At 38.2% G+C, this 24,999-nt stretch overlaps 5 protein-coding genes across 5 annotated transcripts; 2 read left to right on the forward strand and 3 right to left on the reverse strand.

Annotated features, from left to right (window-relative positions):
- Positions 1-4,133: 4,133 nt before the first annotated feature.
- Positions 4,134-9,588, reverse strand: LOC101296363 (zinc finger CCCH domain-containing protein 37-like). Its single transcript, XM_004295494.1, has 12 exons — positions 9,291-9,588; positions 8,386-8,630; positions 6,722-6,781; positions 6,544-6,621; positions 6,396-6,458; positions 6,100-6,309; positions 5,965-6,002; positions 5,834-5,880; positions 5,615-5,733; positions 5,371-5,424; positions 4,890-5,036; positions 4,134-4,516 (listed from the first exon to the last, which is right to left on the reverse strand). Exons 1-12 carry the CDS (start codon positions 9,586-9,588, stop codon positions 4,373-4,375), a joined length of 1,503 nt encoding a protein of 500 aa, XP_004295542.1. The 3' UTR covers positions 4,134-4,372.
- Positions 9,589-11,113: 1,525 nt separating this feature from the next.
- Positions 11,114-11,996, reverse strand: LOC101302243. The gene has a single exon (XM_004293843.1). It carries the CDS (start codon positions 11,916-11,918, stop codon positions 11,682-11,684), a length of 237 nt encoding a protein of 78 aa, XP_004293891.1. The 5' UTR covers positions 11,919-11,996; the 3' UTR covers positions 11,114-11,681.
- A 534-nt stretch (positions 11,997-12,530) lies between these two features.
- Positions 12,531-15,068, reverse strand: LOC101291316. The gene is made up of 5 exons (XM_004293804.1): positions 14,834-15,068; positions 14,570-14,704; positions 14,421-14,458; positions 14,262-14,328; positions 12,531-12,975 (listed from the first exon to the last, which is right to left on the reverse strand). Exons 1-5 carry the CDS (start codon positions 15,020-15,022, stop codon positions 12,580-12,582), a joined length of 825 nt encoding a protein of 274 aa, XP_004293852.1. The 5' UTR covers positions 15,023-15,068; the 3' UTR covers positions 12,531-12,579.
- A 298-nt stretch (positions 15,069-15,366) lies between these two features.
- On the forward strand, positions 15,367-19,412 carry LOC101296648 (pentatricopeptide repeat-containing protein At1g79540-like). Its single transcript, XM_004295495.1, is given in 3 exon segments — positions 15,367-16,396; positions 16,399-18,372; positions 18,953-19,412. Coding segments are annotated over 2 exon segments (2,304 nt in total). The 3' UTR covers positions 17,673-18,372; positions 18,953-19,412.
- A 1,003-nt stretch (positions 19,413-20,415) lies between these two features.
- LOC101300798 (probable glycerophosphoryl diester phosphodiesterase 2-like) lies at positions 20,416-24,963 on the forward strand. The gene is made up of 9 exons (XM_004293750.1): positions 20,416-20,592; positions 21,216-21,476; positions 22,037-22,155; positions 22,293-22,794; positions 23,037-23,075; positions 23,232-23,516; positions 23,696-23,838; positions 23,994-24,477; positions 24,569-24,963. Exons 1-9 carry the CDS (start codon positions 20,472-20,474, stop codon positions 24,868-24,870), a joined length of 2,256 nt encoding a protein of 751 aa, XP_004293798.1. The 5' UTR covers positions 20,416-20,471; the 3' UTR covers positions 24,871-24,963.
- The last annotated feature ends 36 nt before the right edge of the window (positions 24,964-24,999 follow it).

Raw genomic sequence — 24,999 nt, forward strand, 5'->3', positions numbered from 1 at the left:
TTCTATTATTGTTATTGTAGTAGAGATAAAGGTTTTGAGCATGACACATCACTCTTAAATTAATTTAGGTTAACCCATGATTAACTTTCGTAAACTGCCGTCAACTAAGTAATCTAAAAAAAAAAACAGATAAAAAGCAGACGATTTATCGTCTCCTGTTGTACTGCGTCTGCTGTCTTGCTTCTGTGCTGTTCTTTTGTTCCTCTGCGCGACAATGGAAACTCGTCCATGGTTACAAGAAGGCACAAATACAATCAAGGTCATCGAGGCACAGAAGAAAGGGTTAAGTTCCTTTGATGTGCAAGAGTCTGTTCATTCCTTTTTATTGTCTAGTTTGAGGGGATTTCATTTATTCAAACATATAACTTTCAGATCATGGGGTATGCGAGACTCAAAGATCGTTGCTAAACTTTGAAATCAACTGTTTGATTCTTTTGTATTTGGGATTTTTGTAGCGAGTTCTAATAATGCACATAAGATGTTTGATGAAATGACAAGCTCAATTTTTTTATATCGAATTCAAATTTTGTTCATGTTAACATAATATGATTTTTGGTATTAATTGACAAAAGCCATAAAGCTGATTTTCATATGTACTAATTTCATGTTTATCTGGTACTCGATGACCCTCTTTTGCGCACGCATACCTGACTGTAGTAATTTGTCAATCTCTTCGACTCTTGTTTGCATACATTTTTCTGACCCCAAAACCAGTTCGGCCTCCGTAGTTCTTCCGAAATTCAAATGCAGCATCTAGGGTATCAAATTGCATCCCTATTCGAGGAATCCAATCAAGAGACTTACTGATGCCCTCGTATAAAATATTTCTTGGATGTCATCCGTCCCACTTCGTAAGTATTAAAAGAACACAAATAAGAACTATAAGATACTATGGTTAATAAAGTATCAAGAGGTCGTTGTAAAGGAGGAACCTGTTTGCATTTGTGCCTTCTTGTAACCATGGACGAGTTTCCATTGTCGTGCAGAGGAACAAAAGAATAGCGCAAAAGCAAGACAGTAGATGCAATACAATAGAAGAGATGTTAAACCCTTTGTTTTTATCTCTTTTTTTTTTTTTTTTTTGGTTACTTAGTTGACGGCAGTTTACGAAAGTTAACCATATGGGTTAGCCTAAATTAATTTAAGAGTGATGTGTCCTGCTCAAAACCCTTAGATTAGATAAAGAGTGTGGATTTATGAACTTAGACTAACTTTACGGGCTCCTCACTTTAGAGGAGCCGGATCCGTTTGGTATTTTTCATTTCAAAGCGGGTTTGTCTGATTTGTTGTGGAGGATGTGCCCCCATGCTACTGGTTTTTCAGTGTTTCATATTGTTGCAGAAAAAAGAAAAAAAAGAATATGGATTATCCTTGACGAATGATCCCCATAATGCCACGCAATTTCTCAACTTTTTTCCATCAATTTCGATTTACCAACGTTTTATGGTGTCAAAAAATATTTTAGCGGAAATTTATTAGAGTAATTTTTAGTAGATTGGTTTTTTAGCTATTTCGGAAAGTATATCAAAATGATCCTATCTCGTTAATGAAAGCAGTCACAAAGATGATGAATTTCACTCATTACACACAAAGATAACACCGTTATACATTTCTTTGTCATTTAGTCTATTTTTATAAAATGAGCATAAGACGATCCAATTTGCAAATCGGTTGATTTGCTAAATTTGGATCATACTGTACTAATACTAAGATCACTTGATCAATAGCCTTTGAATTTAAATTCAAATAGAACTTATGTGATCCATTCTGAAAAAACTGATATGGGCATTAGAGATTCATTTGCATATACAAAGCCTTGGTAGGGAATTCATTTGCTAACCCAAATAAATTGAAGAGCAAGTAGAAGTAGTAACCAATACTTTTGAGGTGACGGTCGGTAGCTAGGCTTCATAATAGCAGATTAGCAGGCTAGCAGCTATCTCATTATGTATACAATGTTTTTTTAACAAGGAATTAAGAATGACTTGAACATGACATGTTTTTCTTTTACGACAAAACAAAACATGAAAACAAACTATAACACCTACAAATGCTCGAGCACAATATATAAATTTTTGGATTGACCACATAAGGTCAAATACTCAAATCAATAGATTTTGCAAGTCCTTTTACAAGTTTCAAACGCATCGAACTTTGATACACACTTTCAGGAAGGTATTAGATTCAACATCAAACTTGTTTGAATCATCTAAAACATGATCCAAGTCTTTTTTTTTTTTTTAAAAAAAACTTTTTATTAAATAACTCACACACTCTACATATGTCAATGAGATTTGAACCCATGACGTCAAAGTTGTTAGTTAACCACCTTAACCAACCACGTCACGGCTCACCGACAAAACATGATCCAAGCTTAACTATTTATTACATGACAATACAAAATTACAAACCAAACTTATATGCATCTTATATATACTAATTAATCTCACAACAATAGACATAATTCAAACTCTAAAGACACCAACAAACCCAGGAACAATACCGGCCGTACTCTTCAACAAAGCCCCAGCACCAAAGGGCAGTCACATGAAAAGCACCCGAACCAAAGGAGAATGAAACAATGTACCCCTCAAAAAAGCCAGAAATGCCCCATATTGACCGCCTTCAGTGCATTTTATTCTTTGATTTTCTTATCTTCTCAAGTCTTCCTTTGCCAACGAGCTACTCTCACTGCGATGGCCGATTCTACCCTCTCTTGTATGTTATCAAAGAATCGGAAATAGGCATACCTCCATGATTTCTTCATAACCAATGTGCCACAAACACTCCAAAACCCTGTGATGAAGCCAAGTGCACCCTAACATACATACCAAGCTTCCCATTATCTTCATTATCGTCGTCATTATGACCATCATCATCGTTGGGGTCAGCTGGTGCTGGTGCGGCGTCTCCCAGGCAGAGAGTTGAAAGAGGAACCCCACACAAGGATGGATTACTCTCGTAAATGGATGAATCATTGAGTGTTTGAAGTTGGTTACCTAAAGAATTCTTCCGGACAAGTTGTTGTGAGACAAGTCCAAGTGAGACAAAGAGGTTAATGAAGAGAGACTGTGTAGAATATGTCCGGAGAGGTTATTGTGCGAGAGATCAAGAGTTTCCATCCATTGCAAGTTTCCAATCTTTGAGGGAATATTTCCGGTCAGATGATTTCTGAACAAGTTCAACGTCCCCAAGGCAATAAGGCTGCTTATACCTTTAGGGATTTCACCATCTAAGTGATTTGATGAGAAATCAATGGTATTCACCAAAGGCAGAGTCTTGTTATACACCAGTTCTTGTCCCTTCAATGTCAAGGTGGTAGCCTCAAGAAAATCCGAAATAAAGGACCGAGTAACACCCGGATCAGTGTCATTACCAAAAGCCAAAGCAGTCAAATTGTACAAACATTGGGGAATGGTCCCTGAAAAGTTGTTGCGGCTAAGATCAATGACATGCAGAGATTGAAAAGAGCACAATCGATTGGGAATATGTCCGCTTATGGAGTTCGATCGCAATTGGATCCTACGTAAGTTGAAAGAGAGGGTGAGGTACTAGGAGCTGATGGAGATGATGGTGAAGTAGTGGATGATACTTGAGGGGCCACTGGTGAGGTGGGAGAGTTGTATGGTCTGATGGAAGAATGGGAGGGATCAAGTGACATAGTGTGTGATGAGAAATAAAACTCCAAGATCTCAGTCGCGGCGTTATGTGCAGGAGTAGCAGCACTAGTCTCTCGAAAAAAACAATTTTCATTAAAGATGACATGTTTGGACAAATAGACTCGACCTGTGGACAACCCTAGACACCGATATCCATGATGATTGAGAGTATTTCTGAGCCTGAGATACGTTAATTCAGTTTGAGATCGAAGCCACATCCCAAAGGCAGGACCTACTCTGCAGTCAACAATATCGAGTAAATCAAGTTTGAAAGGAGGAACCCAGTCATGAGCCACATTCAAACTGAGGGAGAAAGGTTGCTCTGTGCTTATAGCAAAAGACTCTACCTTTGTGAGAGTTTGGAAATGGATTCTGTTAAAATGCCTTCCCACGAATTCAAAGATAGATCTAGGTCAACTAGTTGTCCCAAACTTGCAGGAATGGACCCATTCATATGATTCCTAGAGATGTATTGTACATGCAGAGAGACTCAGCTTAATAAAGGAGAACGAATAGGTCAACACTTGCACGTCCTTATACTCAGAGCATAAAGAATGGCTGATAGGGGCAATATTTTATAAACCATTATGCTCAGAAACATGGTACAAAATAGACCACCGCAGATGGCAATACTTTTGACACAAACCTCCTTCCGAGGCCTCATCTCTTCTTCATTCTGGAGCCTACTGCTGCTGTGGTGTGGATTCAGCTGCTTATGCTTTCCCTCCAGTAGAATCAGATTTTGCTTGTGATGCTGCCATTGCTACAACTTCACCAGGAGGTGGGTGGTCAAATCTGCAGGATGCGGCATACTTGCATGTGCCAGTTTTAAGGTAGTACACACATATAACAGCACCCTGTAAAAAAGCTCCACCCTAGTTATAAGATTTCATCATAAAAGAATAGATATAGTAAAATGCTATGCAATAGAAAACCCTGTCACTTCTCCCTGGAAAAAAAGGTTTCGACTGCTAACATTCCATTTCTCCCCTCACTATCCGACTATCGTGCAAACCGTATACTCATAGTATTCATAGCTTTACGAGATAAGTGCAATATGCGCATGCTGATTCAAATACTAAGCACAATGTAATCATTCTTATTAGGAATAGGCGCATGCTTTTCAAGTTTTATGGAATATACTGGTACCCTGCTTAAAACAAGGATTTGTTAACCCTACTGATAAAAAGACGGGATGATCCCAATAGAGTATAGCTCCACCATTCGTACCTCTCTCCTAGGTAGTCCAGCTAGTGTTAGCTTCACATTTTCTTGTTGAGATGGTTTTGTTGTTGACAACGGCACTGCTGGCCTATCTATTGGGTGATGGAATCTGCATTGTGCACCATACTTACAAACCCCAGTCTTCATATAGTACTACAACATGGAAAAACCACAGTACATAAACATGAGAGTGATCATCATAAAGTTCTGAATGATTCAGATACATGAAAAAGTAATCAAACAGGACCATTTCTGGCCAAATGTGTACCATAAGATTCAATAATGTGGATAGATGAAGCAACACTTTATGAATAATATGATGAGAACTAGAACGTGTTGAAAATCAAATTCATATACTCTCTTAGGATCACTTTAATTTTAATATTTTTGGTTAAAGGATCACTTTAATAGTACTGTAAATACAACTCTGCTCTGGAAGGCCAATCATATAAAATTGGAATCAAATTTAACTAAAGAAGTTGCTTACTTCACACTCAGTTTGTCCGAAGCGCTGAGGATAGACAGTAGGGTTCACTCCCATCTGCGACGTGCATATAATAACATGAATCAATTTTATAGGTGTATGTGCGCGCGCACAGATATATATATATATATATATATATATATATATATATATATAGAGAGAGAGAGAGAGAGAGAGAGAGCTTCAGTTCAGTTACTGATCAAACAAAAGGCCAGGTTAGACTTATAATACAATAGGCCATACTTACCGTTGTTTGCCCCAAAGTTTGGTAAGTGAAGGCAGATGGATTAGCAACTCCTAAGTTAAAACCAGCAACTGAAGGCGCTGGAAGAGGATAACTGATTGCAGCAACAGGTGGATTGATATCTGCCCAAAAACTTAGCAATTAAATTCTGATGCACACAATTGGTTAAACCACATGTAAATAAACTCTAGAATCTTGAGAAACATAATCTTAAATATATACCATATCTATCAGGGTGGTTGTACCGGCAAGTGGCCCCATACTTGCAACTGATTTAATAAAACAAAAGCCATTATGACTTCTCAGTCATCTATAGTAATCATAATCTAACAACAAAAGAAGACATAACTGACCTTCCAGTCTTCAGGTAGAATGGACAATCAGCTTCACCCTGGTAGAAACAACAGACACATGATCAGAAAAGCAATATTATCATAAAGCTGATACTGCAATTTTGAAGAGGCTCAATCATCTGTACTAGTACATACCGGTCTCACAGGAAGCTCTTTGGAATTATATAATAGTGCTGGAGTGAATGAAACAAGAGGCTTCACAGCAACTTCACTGCTTTCCGTCTTAAGAGCTGTCTCAGTTTCGGCAGATTTATTCTCTTGAGTGGTTGATGGTATCTGGATGTCTTTTGGGTGATTAAATTTGCAGGTTGCACCATACTTGCATTGCCCAGTTTTCAAGTAGAACTGTGTAGATTTATTTTTTTGGTCCAAATCAACATATTTAATAGATAGATAATGCACATTACAAAAGTATGGGATAGATATCTCACTGCACATGGGGGTTCAGAAGGCCTCTCAGGTAAGGCATTAACATCACCATTTTCCGAAGCACCCTGAAACCAGAGTATGGTATCATATCATTATAACTACAGTGAGCAAGTCTGGATAATAATTAAATCTTGGCATCCTAATACTTACCGCAGTAGCCAGTTTGTCCTTTGGATGATTAAACTTGCATCTAAGACCAAACTTGCATCTTTGAGTTTTCAGAAAGTACTATGAGATATAGAATAGCAGGGTATATGTGAGCTGTTTAACTGTTAAAGTCCTTAAACACACTATATAGATAAAAAAGAATAAAAAAAATGCTACTCACTGGACAATCTGGCGCTCCAGGTCTTTCAGGAAGGGACTCACTTGGAGCAGCAAGTGGAACCTAAATGAACAAGAGATCAATTATGTGTTTTAGCAATATATCTTCATCGGTTCTTTTGCCACAACTAATAAGCAAACTGGAAATAGCACACAAAGAACAAAAACAGCCGCAAACCATTTTCTAAGCTTAACAGATAGTCGATGAAGAATTGAAGATGGTACAAATAGGCAGAAAACAATCACTAAGTAGACCAGCTGAATTACTTGCCAGAAACAAAATAACAAATTATAAAGTTGAGCAACTACCATAACAGAAGGCTCATCTAAACATGTATGTATGTGGGTTAACCATCAGATGGAAACTCAGCTTACATGGAATAACCCTATGTATAGTGATGAAATGGAACATAGGCTTAATGAAGAAACTACTATACTCTTGTTATCACACAATTGATAGTGATGAAATTGAAACCCCTTTTTTACATTATATAGGTGAAGCAAAGGAATATGCCTACAAAGACGTTAGGCTTTAGGCAAAACAAAAACAAATATTATTGACCTACTAGCTGGCTTGACGCGCAATATTTATCAACAACTAGTGAATTGCTAATGGTCTAATGGAGCTTCCAATCCTCAATGAATTGCCACACCCTTCACATGACCAATAAGGCAATAACCAACTCATACATGACAAACACATAAAGGTAAAAGCACCTTCCACTTGTGTACCAATACAACCCTACAACCAATCTGAACAGTTGATCCTTAGCTTCAAGCCTTCATGTTAGCTCCACAGCATCTTGAAGATACATGCAGGATCACTTCCAAATTACCAAAAAGCCCCTCATTTATTTTGATGAGAATGGTATTTCAGACAGACTACGCATGAGGAATCTCAAAACTCAGACCTAGTGAATATGCATGCAAATCCAAAGCAAAAAGGGTGGGTGCATCAAACTTATGTCACTTGAGGATCTACACAACGAGACATTCTACCAGATATACGAAATCAAGACATTGGGAGGCTCTTTACCTAAGCAATATTTATGAGTGAACATCCATCAATTCACTCACTGAAAAATGTCCTTAAATAGTTAAATATGCTTCAGACAGTTCACGTGACTAATCAATAGTGATCAGTCTGCTCATATATAGATAGACTTTTACAGAAATTGAGATGATACTAGATTTTCAACAGGTGTTTTTCAAAAATAAAAAGTTAAAAATTGACCAGAAGACAAAATAGATAAGTTTTATCCCTTAATGACCCACAGGGTAAGAGGAATGAGTGAATGACCTACTATGGAAAACTAAGAAGAGTACAAAATTTCCCAACGCTGGACTTTTTGCAGAAAATGTAGCAGGTATAGAAACTATAAAACAGATATAGCTATAAAAGTAAAGAATAAGTTACAATTCATACCACATAACAGTAGATATTATAGGAAGCTAGAAACATATACAAATAACTCTAAAAAAAGTATCTATCCGTACCTTAAAAAACGCAACAGCTTACAGGATATGATCAATCCATTCATAAGCTTAGCGAAATTATATAGAATTGATTAATTATTTTAATAAATGTACTTCATAGTACTTGTATATATTACAGTAAAAGTCATAAAGCTATAAGTATAGGCATAAGATATAATAATAAGCAGTCACCTCTTTCCAATCTGGGATTCCACCCTCAGGAACCCAAATAGGATGGTCAAACTTGCAGGCCTCTCCAAATTTACACGTTCTTGTTTGCATATAGTGGGCACAATCTTTCTCTCCTGGCCTCTGTGGATAAATAGGCAAGCTTGTATTCTCGAATCTAGGTCGCTTTGCTAAAGGATTTGTGGAATACCAAGCTTCCATTTGCCCAATCGGATCATGGGCACCCAAAAGAGCCTGATGGTAGAGCGCTATAGTACGTAGTAGACAAGTATATACAAGAAAACCAGAGGAAACGTATATGTTACCATATAGTATATATATCTTCAAATAGTAATTTGGAGTAAAAGAGAACACACACTAGAAACACAAAGATAGACTCTTTTATCTCTTTCTATAATAGTACATATTGCGCTAAATGCACATACAAAAAAGCTATTAGCTATTACACATATAAACTCTTCTACACTGCATAGGCATATACTGCTTATACGTAACAAACTAAACCTGCTATGGCATCGTTACACAGTCCCTTTAATCTTTACGGTTTACATCTTTAGTTAAACAGAGTTCAAGTCACACCACGATCATAAAACACCTAATACATTACTGATCAAAAGCAAAATGCTTACTCATACTCGGCGATAAGCAAACTATAAACACACATTAGCATACACACCCTAAAGCTACTAGCTTTACATAGTCATTAGACATAACACTCAGCAAAATCTTATATTACTTTACATAATCACACTTCATACTTGACTAAATCACCAAGCTATAAACACAATCACATCAGTTCACAACACGAAAAATTCGAAAACTTTAAGCAATTTGCATCAAATTCAATTAAAAGATTCAAACTTTCCAATCAGCAAACATATATGTACAGTAAGTGAGAGCTCACCAACCTTCAGAGGAGCGTTTGAAGCCGGGCGGGGCGGGTTCGGCATCCGGGGCGGGCCAGGATGACATCATGTATGACGTGGCCCTGGCGGCGTCGGAGTAAGCGCCGAGGCCGTCGGAGGCGGAGAAGTACATGGAGGAGGTGGAGAGAGGGTCGGACCCGGAGAGGTAACGTTGGGCCACCGGGTCGGAGAGGTAGGATTGGGCGAGGGAGCGGGGGGTGTAGACGGTGGAGAGGGGAGGGGCGGGAGGCGGAGCTGATTGGGCGGCGGCTCCTCCGTAGGTGAAGAGATGGCTCGCCATTGTTGATTTGGAGGAGTATTAAGAAGAGTGTGACCTAGAATGTTTTACAGTGAAAGTGAAATACTGAGAGCAGTGCATTGTTAGATTTAAGGGATCATGTTCCCTTTTGGAGGGTGGGTTAATTTTGTTCATCCCTTTTACTTCTTTTACTTTCAACCCAATTTTTTACTTCTCTTAGATGATACTGATGACTGAGATGACTGGTATGGAGTATTGATACATCAAAAGGAAAATTGTAAGATTTTGCGGTCAAAACATGTTTAACATATTATTGTTAAGGGAGCCTGTTCTGGTTTTCGTGTTCTTCATAATTTTTAAAGAGATTGGTTGATGGAGCATTTGACTACTATGGATGTGATCTGCTTGTTTTGATCTTATGAAGAAGTACTTGCATCGCAATCGCTACTCTCGATCTATTATGACGTCTATAGAGAAGATTTACAAAACCACACTCTGAAACTATTAAGAAGTTTATAAGATGTAGTTGGTTAGGCTAGTTGATTGAGGTGTGTACATACATCACCTATACATCATAGACTATACCCGTATGAGTTGCCAATGTGGCAACCATCATATACTCATTTGGGGGAGAAAGGCCAAACTTGTAAACCACTAGCTTCTACGCATACATGTTTCATTTCTTTATACATGATTAAGAAGCTTAAAAAAAACAAGTACATATATTGTGACACTAAGCAACACAAACTCTTAATGAAATATATTATTTTAGAATAGGTTGATTTCATATTGAAACGAATATAACTTTGAGAAAATATATTAAGATATCAGAAAAAACTAAACCTAAATATTGTTCTAGTTTGAATGTCTTTTGCTTTCGTGCTTAACATACAATAGTTACTCCAAAATTTTGTTTTGAGAATCCAAAACCCAAAATCCAAAATGTCATACACTTTTACTACCTGAAATCATTTCCAAAGTCTTATTTGTGCAAATGGCAATATAACTGAATTTGTTTGAGAGATTTCTAAAGTCTTATTATTATTATTTTTTTTCGTTACAAAATTTGTTTGAGAGATTTTTTTTAAAGTCTTATTTTTTTTTTACAAAAAATTTTATGCGAGAGTTTAGTTACGTTACACCATCATCGTCATGATAAACCTGCAACCTTAACTCTGACAATGGACACGTACATGTCAACAAGCCTCCAAGTATGGATTTTCACAAAAGAATTTACAGAAGCCTCCAAGTATGGATTTTCACAAGAGAATTTACAGATCGCGAACCAACGAGGTATACTGGTAGCAGGGATCGAACTTAAATGGAGTCTCCATCACAAACCCGCCCTAGCCGACTAAACCCTTGCCAACTGAGACAAGCAAGCCAAACGATAGCATTTCCAAAGTCTTATTTGGCAATAAAGTTAATTGGTTTGAGAGATTTCTAAAGAGAGATTGATAGATATATTGTTTGGTATCACATTATTTCTGAGTCTACGTTTGAAAGATTGAGATAAGATTGAGATACACTGTTTGATCGATCACATTGTCTAAAGATAGATACACGGTTTGATCAATCACATTATCTCCCAAGTCTCAAGCTGCTTCATCAATTGATCAATATAGTTACATTTGTGTGATCAATATATTATACATGACACCGTAAGAACCAAATTTTCACTTGCTTGCATAACCATCACAAAATCCAATTTTGCTGTAAGAAACGAATTTTCATTCGCTAGTATAACCATTACACCGTAAGCTGCAAATTCGTGACACAATTCAAGACCAACAGAATAGCATGCATATTGATATATTAGAATCATCAGTCTTTAGTATCAGACTGATGTATCCAATAACCTAGATTTACTGAGGTGCGTGTTTGACAAAACGACTCAACGACAGAATTATACGAATCCAAAATAACAAGCAAACAACACAACATATTCACATAACATAACACACATAACCAAGTTCCACAACCATGCAATGATGCAAAAATTGCCCTGATCATGAACACACTAGCTAGTTATTGATCTTTCAACACAAACAGTACAACTGCCTAGATCAACTTTTTGAGGAGAAGCAAGTGATTGATTGTACACGTCGTTGTCGTCTCCTCCGGCTAGCTATATATTAACCGGTGCCGCTGACACCCAGGTCGTCTTTATGGGTATCTTTACCGGCACCGAAAACCGGGCCGCCTTCTCCAGCGGCGTCCTTCACCTTGTCTTGGATCTTATCAATCTGAACGCTTCCCTGGTCCTCCCGGGAACGTATGTCAGTCCTACTTTTGTTCTCTCCTCCTTCAGCTAACTTGTATGTCGTCGCCGTGAATGACTCCGGCGGCTGAGTTCCTTGTGCTCCTGACATGGCTATGTATTCTGATAACTCTGATCTGATGATTGAATGTAGTGATCGTTGTGATAGTAACTTTGCTCTTGTAATGTTGGTGATGGAGTACTTTGTGGCTATATAGCCTTTGAGATTAGGAGGTGGTCAAGTCCATTGTTTGAGCTGATGAAGCCTTGATTCATTGTTTGCAGGACACATGGTAACTACCGACTCTACGTGCCGTCAGATAAAATGTACCAGGTGTCCATCGAATGTTCCGGATAAGTGATAGCTATGTTTATGTATGAATTATTTATGAGCTTCTTCTTCCCGACAAATGATCGACTCAGGTTAAGAGGTACAATAATTTTATGCATTGATATTTGATAAGCTGGTGAGAAAACGTGTCTTTGAATCGAAGTAGTCAATCTTTGTGTATTGGTAAAAAGTACATAGTAACACAACAATTATAGTCCAAGAAACATGGTGCTTTACTTCGTGAAAATTGATAGGTACATCAGTAGGTTGGTCCGAAATATGCGCCCTGTCTAAGTAGCTTAAGCCAAAACTTGTTGGATATTAAGGTTTTTTTTGTTTTTTTTTTTTTTTTTTTTTTTGAGGAGATGTTGGATATAAGCTAGTCCTAGTAAGGATAGGAATTATATTTTGTATTTAGGAAAGAAAACATGAGCATTTTAGATCATAATGTGATATACACTGCCAAGCTTACTAAGAAACCCAAAAGAGCACCGGCTGCTACTTCAACTTCAGTGTGGCCAATCGTTTCTTTCAGTGGAGTGTAACTTCCAGCTATTTCTAATCCTTCAGCATCAGTTCCTAAGCCAGACGACATGATCTGCGTCTGAGTGGTTTCACTCATTTTGGTGATTGACTTTGATAGTAAAGGGGCATTTGTTGCTTTTGATGAAAAAGACTTTGCAAGGGACTTGAGTCTATCCAACTGTAACGAAGATGATGTTTTGGGTTGAGAATTGAGTCTACCTCTATCTTGGGATGGGATGCTGTTCACTCTTGTAATTTGAGACAGTGTTTTGTTCAGTACTCTTGCGTGATTTCCAGCTTCTCTTCTCACCCCCTGAAAAAGTAAGGAATTTCGTCAGTTTTAGTCCAGATCTTGAGACCCATGAGCAGGTACGAAGGTAAATCATCAAATCAAAAGACTGCATATAGGGAAAGCCTTAAGAAACACAGAGAGGAATCCCATGAAGTAAAGATGATCACATATCGATCAGAAACGGGCATACTTATGCAAATAGATTCCACATTTAATAATGATGTGATCCGTGGCCAGTTAATCACAATATGAACTAAATTATGGTTCCTAAAAGACCAGAATGAAAGTTTTGAAGCCTCCTTATTCAGAAGTTATGTAAAATCTATTTTGCATATACAGGTGTAACAGGCCTAGATTCAGGGCATTACATATGACATCTCCATATATAAACCTCTCACCAAGTACATTTACTGGCAAGGTGCGGTATGGATTTCAATGCACAAAAAACTGCCCCATATTGTTGTCAGCAGAATGGCTAATGGTCAGGTTATAAACTGGGGATGTCAACAGTTAAAAATCCTAATAAGAAGCAGAAGAAGAATATGCAATATTGTTTACTGGTTTCACAAAAGATAAAACCTATCTTTATTTTGATTGTTTTCTCTTGCAAACTAGTACTGTATCTGTTCTTGCTTAGTATTCTGAAGCATCTGTTTCCTGATCACTAAGATGGAATAGAGAGACACTTTGAAGCCTCTCAACTTTCAGACAATAAATCTACAATCAGCATGAGCTCACTAAATGAAACGAATTATTTAGTATCATCACCATCTGATAAGCAAGTAAATATATCCTTCCTAATGAAGCTATGTGACAGACTGCAGGAATATTAGACTGTCAGACAGAAATACTCTAATATGTTGGTGCCCTTTTGGTTAACTGTCTGAAAGTAAGTTGTGGAGTAAATCCCATTAGATAAAAGCTAATTTTCTTGTATATTGTTGTAACATCAACTTTATGTCGGTGAGCATTCTCAGCAGATATTCAATTATTCATATATGCTAACACACTCATGGAGTACAGAGTCACATATTCGTTTCTCTTCATTCAGACCTCATGAAACCAACGGCAAAATTACAAGTACTTTAGAACCACAATCCCGATAGTAAACAAAGCCCAAATTTTCAAAACAATACTACCATTGAAGACACATCAAGTTTGGGTAAAATTAAGCTTTTTTCAATGTCAAATACATCAACCAGTATTTCAGCTCAAGTTTTCATTTATCAAAAGATGTAAACCTATCAAATTAATAGAATGAAGGAAAATATGGATTGAGAAAGAAAGAGACATGTCAACAATAATACCTGGGCATCATACATCACAATGCCTGCATAAACAACACTCAAGCCAAATATTGAATCCGACAGCCCCCTGATCCGTAACCAACACAGTCATGAAGTACATATCAGTTCATTGATTTAATCTCACCAAATGCAGGTGAAAACAAAGGAAATGGCGCAAACCTTTCAAGGCCAAGCATTGTTGCAGTAGCCACCATTGTCTACACATGTAAAAGAACAGCAACAAAAGCAATTCCGGCATCAGTCAATATCCAACCAATCATTTGATTCTACATTTACATAATTGGTTACAAAATTAAGAATTAGCTTACGGAGGAATGCGAGGAAGGGAAGCCTCCAGCCTGAAGGGTTGACTTGAAATCAAACTCTTTGCCATACAGAATCACATTAGTGAAAGGCTTGGACAGCTGCCCAATCAGACCACAAACTCCAGCTGCAACCAAAACCTTCGCAAAATAAACAAACAGATGCCCAAAACTTCCATTCAGTCACCACACCATCAATACAACCCAATAAACAATTCAGATTATGTACAAAAGCACCAAAATTCACAGATACCCGGAATTGGTTTTGACCTTGTTATGCCCAAGTTGAGCCAATTCATCTACTAACTGAGCTTTCAGGCAAAAGGGTGCTGATTTTCTTGACTTCTCAAGGCAGAGGCGCTTGTTAAAGATGAGACTATGATGCTTTCCTGAATGAGTAACATCCCAAGAATTGTGAAATGCTCCACAACTTGAAATGCTCCAATATTGGAGCAACATGTTCTCTCTCTATTTTTCTGGACCAGAGACACTCACACTGAGATAGTCAACCCACCAATGACTCTCTCTCTGCCTCTGATAGATAAAGCCTCTTTTCTCCATTTGGGTACTCAACTCTGTGGTCAAAACTGTCAAAACAGTCACCCCCAGCTAAAAATCTCCACCACCTAATACTCTACGACGCCGTTTTACCACTCAAAAGGTATAAAGTTCCAAACTTTTCACCTCTAGTAAAACCCTAAATCCCCAAAATTGTAGAATCAAACCCCCAATTCCTCCAAAATCACATCAATCAAAATCTCCAAAACCCTAAAAATGGTTTCTTTGATGAGTACACTGAAGCCATGAAGCCCCTGCTCCGCCCCATCTACTACTTCATCCCCAAACCCCCATGGCGGCGCCGCTATTCCCACACCCAACCAGACCCATCTCCCACCGTCAACGACCTCCTCACCCTCCTCGAAAAATCCGACGGCCACAACCAACTCATCTCTCTGATCCAGCAGCACCACGCCAACCCACAACTGGCCTTTCGTGTCTTCATCTGGGCCACCCAAAGATCCAAGGTTTGCACCAGAACCTGTCACTCTGCAATCGTCGACATGCTCGTTAAGGACGACAAACGGTTCGACATTTACTGGAGCACAATGCAGGAGCTCAGGGACTGCGGGGTTGGGATCGGGTGCGGCGCGTTTTCGGTGCTGATCAGAGGGTATGAGAGGCTGGGGAATGCCGAGAAGGCGGTGGAGGCTTTCGTAAAGATGGAGGAGTTTGATTGTAAGCCGGATGTTTATACTTACAATGCGGTTTTATATGTTATGGTGAGGAAAGAGGTGTTTTTGTTAGCTTTAGCTGTGTATAATCAGATGTTGAAGTGTAATCTTAGTCCTACTAGGAGTACTTATAGCATTTTGATCAATGGGTTTTGCAAGACTAGGAAAACCCAGGATGCATTGCAGATGTTTGATGAGATGGCACAGAGAGGGATTGCCCCCGATACGGTTACTTATACTATAATTGTTTCGGGGCTGTGCCAGGCGAAGAGGGCACACGAGGCGCATAGGCTGGTGGATAAGATGAGGGAGACTGGGTGTGTTCCGAATATTGTTACTTACCATGCTTTGCTTGATGGGTATTGTAAGTTAGGTAGGCTTGATGAGGCTTACGCGCTTGTGAGGTCGTTTCAGAGGATTGGTTATGTTCTTGGAGTAGAGGGATATAGTTCCTTGATTTTTGGGTTGTTTAGAGCTAGGAGATTTGATGAGGCGCTTGGGTTGTATGGCAAATTGCTTGGCGAGGGGATTGAGCCTGACGTTATCTTGTGTACTATATTGATTAAGGGGCTATCAGACGCTGGCAGGGTTAAGGATGCTTTGAATTTTTGGGTGAGATGAGTAAGAAAGGTTTGGTTCCAGATGCCTACTGTTATAATGCTGTCATCAAGGGGTTCTGTGATTTAGGTCTTTTGGATGAAGCTCGATCTCTCCATCTTGAGATTTCGAAGCAAGACTGCTTCCCTAATGCCTGCACTTACACCATTCTCATTTGTGGTATGTGCAGGAACGGGCTGGTAGGGGAGGCAGAACAGATATTCAATGAGATGGAGAAGCTTGGATGTGTTCCATGTGTTGTAACCTTCAATGCTCTTATTGATGGGCTTTGCAAGGCTTCTAAGCTTAAGGATGCACACATGCTGTTTTACAAGATGGAGATAGGAAGAAAGCCTTCATTATTTCTTCGTCTTTCTCAAGGCAGTGATCGAATTATTGATAGTGCGAGTCTTCAGAAGAAGGTGGAGCAATTGTGTGATTCAGGATTGATTCTTCAGGCCTATAAGCTTCTGATACAACTAGCTAGTAGTGGGGTTGCCCCCGACATCATCACTTACAACACTCTAATCGATGGCTTTTGTAAAAGTGGAAACATGGATGGTGCTTTTAAACTCTTCAAGGACATGCAACTGAAAGGGATCACCCCAGATTCTGTTACATACGGGACACTTATTGATGGGCTTCAAAGAGCTGAAAGAGAAGAAGATGCCTTTTTGGTCTTTAATCAAATGGTGAAGAATGGATGCACACCTAGTGCTGAAGTTTACAAATCACTTATGACCTGGTCTTCACGGAATAGGAAGGTTACATTATCTCTTAGTCTTTGGTTGAAGTACCTGAGAAGCCTTCCTAACAGAGATGAGGTAACAATCGAAGCAATAGAGAAAAATTTTAAGGAAGGGCAAATTGAGAAGGCTATCCAAGGCTTACTTGAAATGGATGTACAGTTTAAAAATTTAGATTTAGGACCATACACTATTTTGCTCATTGGTTTGTGTCAGGTGCAAAGAGTGGATGAAGCTCTGAGAATGTTTTCTGTACTTCAGGAGTACAAAGTCAATATCACTCCACCAAGTTGTGTGCACCTGATAGATGGTCTATGCAGAGAAGGGAATTTGGACCTGGCAATAAATATTTTCCATTATACTCTGGAGAGGGGTTTCATGTTAATGCCCGAAATATGCAATAAGCTGCTCAAGTGTCTTCTTCGTTCTCGAGACAAAAAGGGCCATGCCTTTGATCTCGTTCATAGGATGAGAAATTTTGGATATGATCTTGATGCTTGTCTTCACCAGACTACGAAGTTTCTACTACAATGACACTAGACAGTGATGGAATTGGTAATTCATGTGAATACATGTTGTTCATGGCTGATACTAAAGAGGCTGCTTTGATCTTGAGTCCACAAATGGCAACAAAACTTGACTGGCCTCAGGCTCGTCTGATGGTCGAATAATAGTGTTCCATTAATTGAGTTCTTCACCATGAACTTCATGATACAGTTTCTCAACAGTTCAATGTGAGATCACTGTCAGGAAAATGTGTTAGAACAGAGAGCTTGTTGCACAATCTGATGTCCCTTTGCATCAACCTTGTATTTTTCACTGGTGTTGGTGCACAGGACGGTTGATGTAGATTTTTTCAGAATACTAGAGAAATAAGTACGAGAGTGCTCCTTATGTGGTGGATGACATGGATCATTTTCAATGCATCCAAAATTTTTGTAATTTACATAGTGAAATCCGTGTAACAATATCAACTTGAGAAACAGGAAGGTCATCTTTTCCTTCCACTTTGACAAAGAGTTACTTCCGTGTTCGTTATTGCATAGTGCACCATATGTCTGAAAACAGTGGAAACACAATTTTGGTTGCTGAAGTATTTTGCTGATTAGCAATAGATCTCAGTACATGATTTTCTTTTGCACTGCTCTTGATCTGCTGATGGAATGGGTGAACAATATGTATTGCTGCAGTTGTGACTCCATGACAATCTTAGCAATTTGCATCCAACAATCAGGTAACTCAAATGTTGCAGACCCAACCTTTACCCTTTTAAGATGTTGAAGGTTTTATTGATTGTTTGTTTCTGTCTTTTAATCTGCTTGATATTGTTTGACCTTCTATTCTTATACTAATTCTGACATACATTTGCGATTGCTGGATTATGTGAACACTTACATGTGAAGAAAATAAAGATATAGAAGTAATATTATGTGATTCCTAATATTTTTTTAATATTGGGCTACCTGTATCACTAGAAACATTTTTTGATTACTATTGCAAGTGTCGGCCATACACAGATATTGAGTTATCGACAGACACTGTATTGTTCATAGTCCCTTACTGGTCTTCCTTGTTGATGCTGAGCTCTTGACAATTCCTGAATTTCCTATACTGTTCACAGCTCCCTACCGGTTTTCATTGTTGCATTAAATGATGAATTTTTTCCAAGCTCTAATGTTTGTGATAATTAACTTTCCCAAAAAAAAAAAATAAAATAAATTGTGAAGTTTCCATAAAATACCTCCTCTCAGACTACTATTGGGATGCCTTCGTTTGATGTTTTGACTAACCTCCTGTTTTGCATGTCTATGTAGCTGGCACAACTAAGTTGGACTTGAGTGAAGGGGAGTTCAGTGGCTTGGAATGTAGTGTTTTTTCAAGACCAAGTTTGGCCATGGGACAGAAGAAAGGAATTTGCAGTGGTGGATCCTGTATGTCTCAGGGTTCTCTTTGATCCCAAGGTTTTAGTGGCCATTTGAGCTTCTTCCCGGGGAAGTAACCTTAGCTTCCTAATGGTTGAATGTTACATCCAGTTTACTTGTGTCACGCCTTGAAATGCCACAATTCCCTTCAAATATCCTGCTTAATATATGTATGATGATGGGATGATACTGGAGCAAGCTGTTGATTATGATAATACAGGGTGAAAACAACATGCTACAGTCATTGAAGCCGTTCAATGGCAGTATCATACAAAGGAGTATGCCATGTGGGTCGAGTTGCTAGAACTTCAAGTTGTAGTTCCGGCTTGCATTCTCCCGGGACATTGGTTGTATCGGGATCAGATGGAATCTAAGCAAACCAAGAGCCAGTCAATTTTTGTAGTTCTTGGGAAAGCATAGCAATATAGCATGCAAACCAAGCTATAAGAGCAGGGAGGCATGATTTTTGATCAAGATTGGTATTTCCTAATAAAATTTCTTGATGCCCTCTGTTTCATAGTCTTTGTAGAAGGGTACCATCATCATTTGTCCTGTATATAACTAACCAGTGATCCCAACTTGTGCTTGTTCCTTCAATAAATCGAGCATGAAATTAACCCATACGTTTCAACAAATAGCAGGCAAGAGCACAGCTGCACAGGTATAGATACATTTCAGTTTTAATTCTAATATAAAATTTTCCACCCTCCCCGACAATAGTCCTCAGTAAGGACATCGATCCTACAAGATCATAGGATCCTCATCCAGCTAAATATGTGCTAGAAATGTGCTAAATTTTGAGCTGCACTATATGTCTAATATGTATACTTTGTACCCAATTGATGCAAGTAACCTCCACGTCTTCAAAAATTCATAGTCCACTACACTATTTCTGTCTTGTTTTGGTTGTTAAGGGTTTTGGTTTAGGTCCCCTATTTGTATCTTTTTTCTCTATAAATTTTTAGGTATTCATTTTCAGCTAAGAAGCAAAACAAAAATGGCAGTATCCTTTAATCCTTGCTTAGCATGCATGAGCTGCTCTCACTAGTCCGAGTAGTATAATAGCTGATGACTGTCAGAGTGTCATCAACAAGGTCTGGAAATGGAACTCACCTATAGCTATACGTTTCAAATTTTTTACTTTCTTTCCTCTTCTCATTGGAAATCACATGCATGATCCATTAATTTCCAACCTAACAACCCCACAAGCTTTGGATTACTCGTATTCTTCTCATAAATGTGTTTATACCAAACAGACTATTTACGTCTTGGAAAAGAAAATTTGTTGAACTTGCAGTAATACTAAGCTTGAAAGAGATTCAGAGCTCACAGTTATATGGTCTCTCTTTAATCTCATACATATTCCAGGAAGACCTGCAATTCTACAACATTTCTAAGTGATTGGCCGGCAATGTGGAGCTCTTGTGTTCATGTTGTTGTTGTGCTTGCTTCTCTTCTTGTTCTTCTGCACTCGGTAGCTCTAGTCTCAGCTGATAAGGACTCTACCACTAGTCAGTGGCAAACACTCAAAGGTAAAACATTTATGTTCATTTAATCTCTTCTTATCTCTCTGTTTCACTATTGTTGATTTTGCCACCTTTGTATGTTTAGTTGGTCTTGATTCTTTATTTTCTTTGGTTGTGGAGAACATGGAGGAGGCTGGAAATAGAAAACTGAGCTGATATTTTTTTATTTTTTTTTCGATTTCGTCAAAGGTTTTTCTTCAGTTGGTTCTCAAATTAAGAAAATGAGATAAACAATAGAAAGGAATTGTTCAATATTTAGTGTGTGCATATACAGAATTTCACTCTGTTAATTTGTTACAAAAGGAGAGAAACCTTTAGAGTTGCTCAATCCATAGACAAGTTTAAGATCCTTAGCTTAATCACCTGAGAGACTGACACTTTCAATTGCTTTAGGTTATGATCTTCTACGATTGGTTTGTCATGTAATTGTCTGGAAATGTTTTCGTTGTAAAATACCAGAAACAAGGTTTTACCTCTTGAAAGATTGTATTATCTCCAGTGGTTAGAAATGATAAGGGGGATTTATTGCCCATGTTTGACCTTCTGATTTTTAGTACAATGTTTGTAAGAACATTTGTTTTTCCCCAGAGTATGTTCAGTGTAGCTAACTGGATTGAGTTGATTTGCAGGCAAGCCGCCTTTGGTCATAGCACGCGGGGGATTTTCAGGATTGTTCCCTGGTTCTAGTTCTGTGGCATATGACTTCACATTGTCCACTAGTGTACCAGATGTGTTACTTTGGTGCGATGTCCAACTGACCAAGGAAGGAGCTGGAATTTGCTTTCCAGATCTGCTACTAAGTAACAGTTCTGATGTTGATATTATATATCCAAAGACGGTCAAGACTTACACCATAGATTATACTCTCAAAGACCTTGCAAATGTTTCTGGTGAGTGGCATTTTATTTGAATTCGATCAATGGAATAGGAAATTCGGTTTTAATTTAATCACATTACTGGATTTAAAGGAAGTGCTTTTTCATGGTTTATTTGTTAAGATATGCCTTCTTCTTATCAGTTACGTATGCATTTCACTCATGTTACAAATAATGAGAGGCTGATATCAATCGTACATGTTGTTGTCCTCATGATCTCATTATCTTTAAAAACACTCAAACTGGGGAGATATTGTTCTGACACTTGCAGCTATTGATGGTCTTGAAAAAAGGGGAAAAAAAATTAGCTCTCTTATTTCCGTTACATCTTGTTTTACCTTGTCAATTGAGAACCTGTTTTTGGTATTTGAATAGACATCAGAACATTTAAATCTGGTCTTAGTTCATGTAATGCAATTGATCTTTGTGGAGGCATATTCTTACATTTTGTGTTGAATAAGTTCTTATGCTACATGTGCATTAAATAAGCCATGTTTTAAGTGTATTATGGATCAGTTCTTAGTTAATGCTCTGATTTCTGGAAATTTCTCACTAATTTCTTGTTACCCAAACAGTTACTCAGGGAATATATAGTCGAATTGATAGGTTTGATGGCAACGGGTACCAAATTCTCACTGTTGAAGATGTCGCTAAGATTTTGAAACCACCAGCAGGCTTATGGTTGAATATTGAGGTAACTGGTACTCTGGTAGACTATAGGTTCTTCTGTCTTCAACCTTATGTTTGCCCCTTCATCAATCTACTTAAATTTCTAAGACTATTCAGTCAACTATATCTGACACAATCTGAATTTTTACAATGCTTCTGCAGAACAATATTTTCTTCTCACAACACAACTTGAGTATGAGAAACTTCGTGCATTCTGTAATGAGAAAAGTGGTTGTCAATTACATCTCATCACCCGAGGTGGCTTTCCTGAACAGCATTAAAGGAGCTGTTAGTCCAAGAACTACTAAGTTGGTCTTTCGGTTTCTGGGACTAACTGAGATTGAGCCTTCAACCAATCAAACTTATGGATCTCTGTTAAAGAATCTCACATTTATCAAGACATTTGCCTCAGGAATTCTAGTTCCTAAAACTTACATATGGCCTGTCACAACTGACAATTATTTAGAACCACACACTTCACTTGTTTTGGATGCTCATAAAGCAAAACTAACAGTGTTCGCGTCCGGATTTATGAATGATGCCACATTACCCTACAATTACAGTTATGATCCATTAGCTGAGTACCTGTCATTCATTGACAATGGCAACTTCACTGTTGATGGTGTCCTGTCAGACTTTCCAATAACTCCATCAGCAGCCATAGGTAGTTTCTTTTCTTCTCGAGTTCCTTGACATAAATTTGTGTTAAGAAAAATGCTGTATTAATTTATGGATAGTTTTTCTTTTACAAACTATAAGGGTTCATTTTAGCTGATCGAAGGTAGGTATATATGTTTAAAACATAAGAAGGAAATGTCACGGAGACTACTGCAATATATTACTGGTTATTGAAATTGAAGCATTAATTTTCTGTTTAATGATGATGGTTTCTCTTAACTAGTGCAGATTGCTTTGCTCACCTAAGACAAAATGCTTCAGTGCAAGGTATATATGTCATTGGTTTTTGGTACTTAAACATAAAGTTTGGTCCTTTTCCTCTGAATGATTATCATTGATTGTTTGTCTGAATAGTTTATTAACATGCTTAATCCTCTGATCATCATTTCTAATCAACTTTTTCTCATCTTTATCATGCTGCAGACAAGCCTTTGGTTATTTCAAAAAATGGAGCAAGCGGAGACTATCCTGATTGTACTGATTTGGCATATATGAAAGCGCTTGAAGATGGTGTGGATGTGCTCGATTGTCCTGTCCAAATGTCTAAGGATGGGATACCATTTTGCTCAAGTTCTATTAGTCTTAATGATATCACAACAGTTGCTCAATCAAGTTTTCAGAACTTCACAATGGTTGTTCCGGAGTTTCAGGCTGAAGGTAGAATATATACCTTTAGCCTGACATGGGATCAGATCAAAACATTACAACGTAAGTTGAAATTTAAATTTTTACATATTTATCTATCCTTTCCTAGTTTACACAGGTAATCGATACACACATGACACATAGAGAACTCACAGAGACCACATTTAACATCTTACAAGTTATGCGGTCAAGTTCAACTTTCTGGATCAATTATTTGATATCCTCATTTTTTTTTTCAATAGCAAGCATATCAAACCCCCAGGAATACTACAAGTTGTACAGAAATCCAAGGTTCAGAAGGGCTGGGACTTACGTGAAATTATCTGATTTCCTTAACATGGCAAAGAACAGGAGCTCTGTTTCTGGTGTCTTGATCAGCATAGAGGTGAATAGTACAAAGTTTGTCTGCCTGGTTTATCATTGAATATTTTCATCTTTTTAAACACAGGACTTTCTATTGCTGAATGTTTGCATCTCAGACTGGTGAAACTTAATATTTATACTTTCTACTGATGATGCATTGTACTATTTTCTTTTCAGTATGCGGCGTATCTTGCAGAGAAGCAGGGATTAAGTGTAACAGATGCAGTCATTACTGAGTTGAACAAAGCTGGTTTGGACAATCAGACAGGCCTAGATATCATGATTCAGTCCACCAACAGTTCTGTTCTAATGAAATTTAAGGAGAAAAGCAAGTGTAAACTTGTTTACAAAATTGAAGAAGTTATTAGAGATGCCCTTCACACAACTCTTCAGGACATCAAGAAGTTTGCCGATGCTGTGGTCATCAACAAGGCCTCTGTCTTTCCTGAAAATGTTGAATACGTCATTGGAGCAACCGATGTTGTAACAAAGCTGCATGCATTTGATCTTCATGTTTATGTTGAACTGTTCAGCAATGAGTATTTATCTCAAGCATGGGACTTCTTCTCGGATCCAACTGTTGAGATCAATTCGTTTGTCTCGGGGGTCAATGTTGATGGTATTATCACAGACTTCCCCAAAACAGCTGTTAGATACAAAAGTAAGTGTGCACTTGGTAATGCACAATTTTGAATGTGCCAGTTTGTAACAAGTCACTGACTCACTGATATTTTGGTGCTTGATGGTTGCAGGGAACAAGTGTTTATTTTATAGAGAGAGACCTAGCTACATGAAGCCTATCCAGCCAGGCGTGCTGTTTACAGCTATTTCTCCAGCTCAATTGCCACCGGTTGAGGCTCCAAATCCGGTGCTGACTGAGAGTGATGTGACTGAGCCACCTTTGCCTTCTGCCTTAGCTCCGCAGATCACAGGCGGACCTACAGTAGCACCAACACCACCACCTCCAAATGGGCAGCCTAAGATTAATGCTGCATGCTTCTTCCTCTCAAATCTGGCTTTGCTTGCAATTGTTGCCACCCTTTTGCAGCTCTAAAACTGCGAGGCAGTCGATTTGCACTTTAGTAGATCATGCTCTTGTAGTTTTCAAATGAACATCAGCTAACAATTTATCAAATTTGATTACTTGAACGGCTGTGAAACTCATTTGCTAGTAAGAGCTCAA

The sequence above is a fragment of the Fragaria vesca genome, linkage group LG3, assembly GCF_000184155.1.
Source record: "Fragaria vesca subsp. vesca linkage group LG3, FraVesHawaii_1.0, whole genome shotgun sequence".
In the NCBI taxonomy this organism is placed as follows: Eukaryota; Viridiplantae; Streptophyta; class Magnoliopsida; order Rosales; family Rosaceae; genus Fragaria; species Fragaria vesca.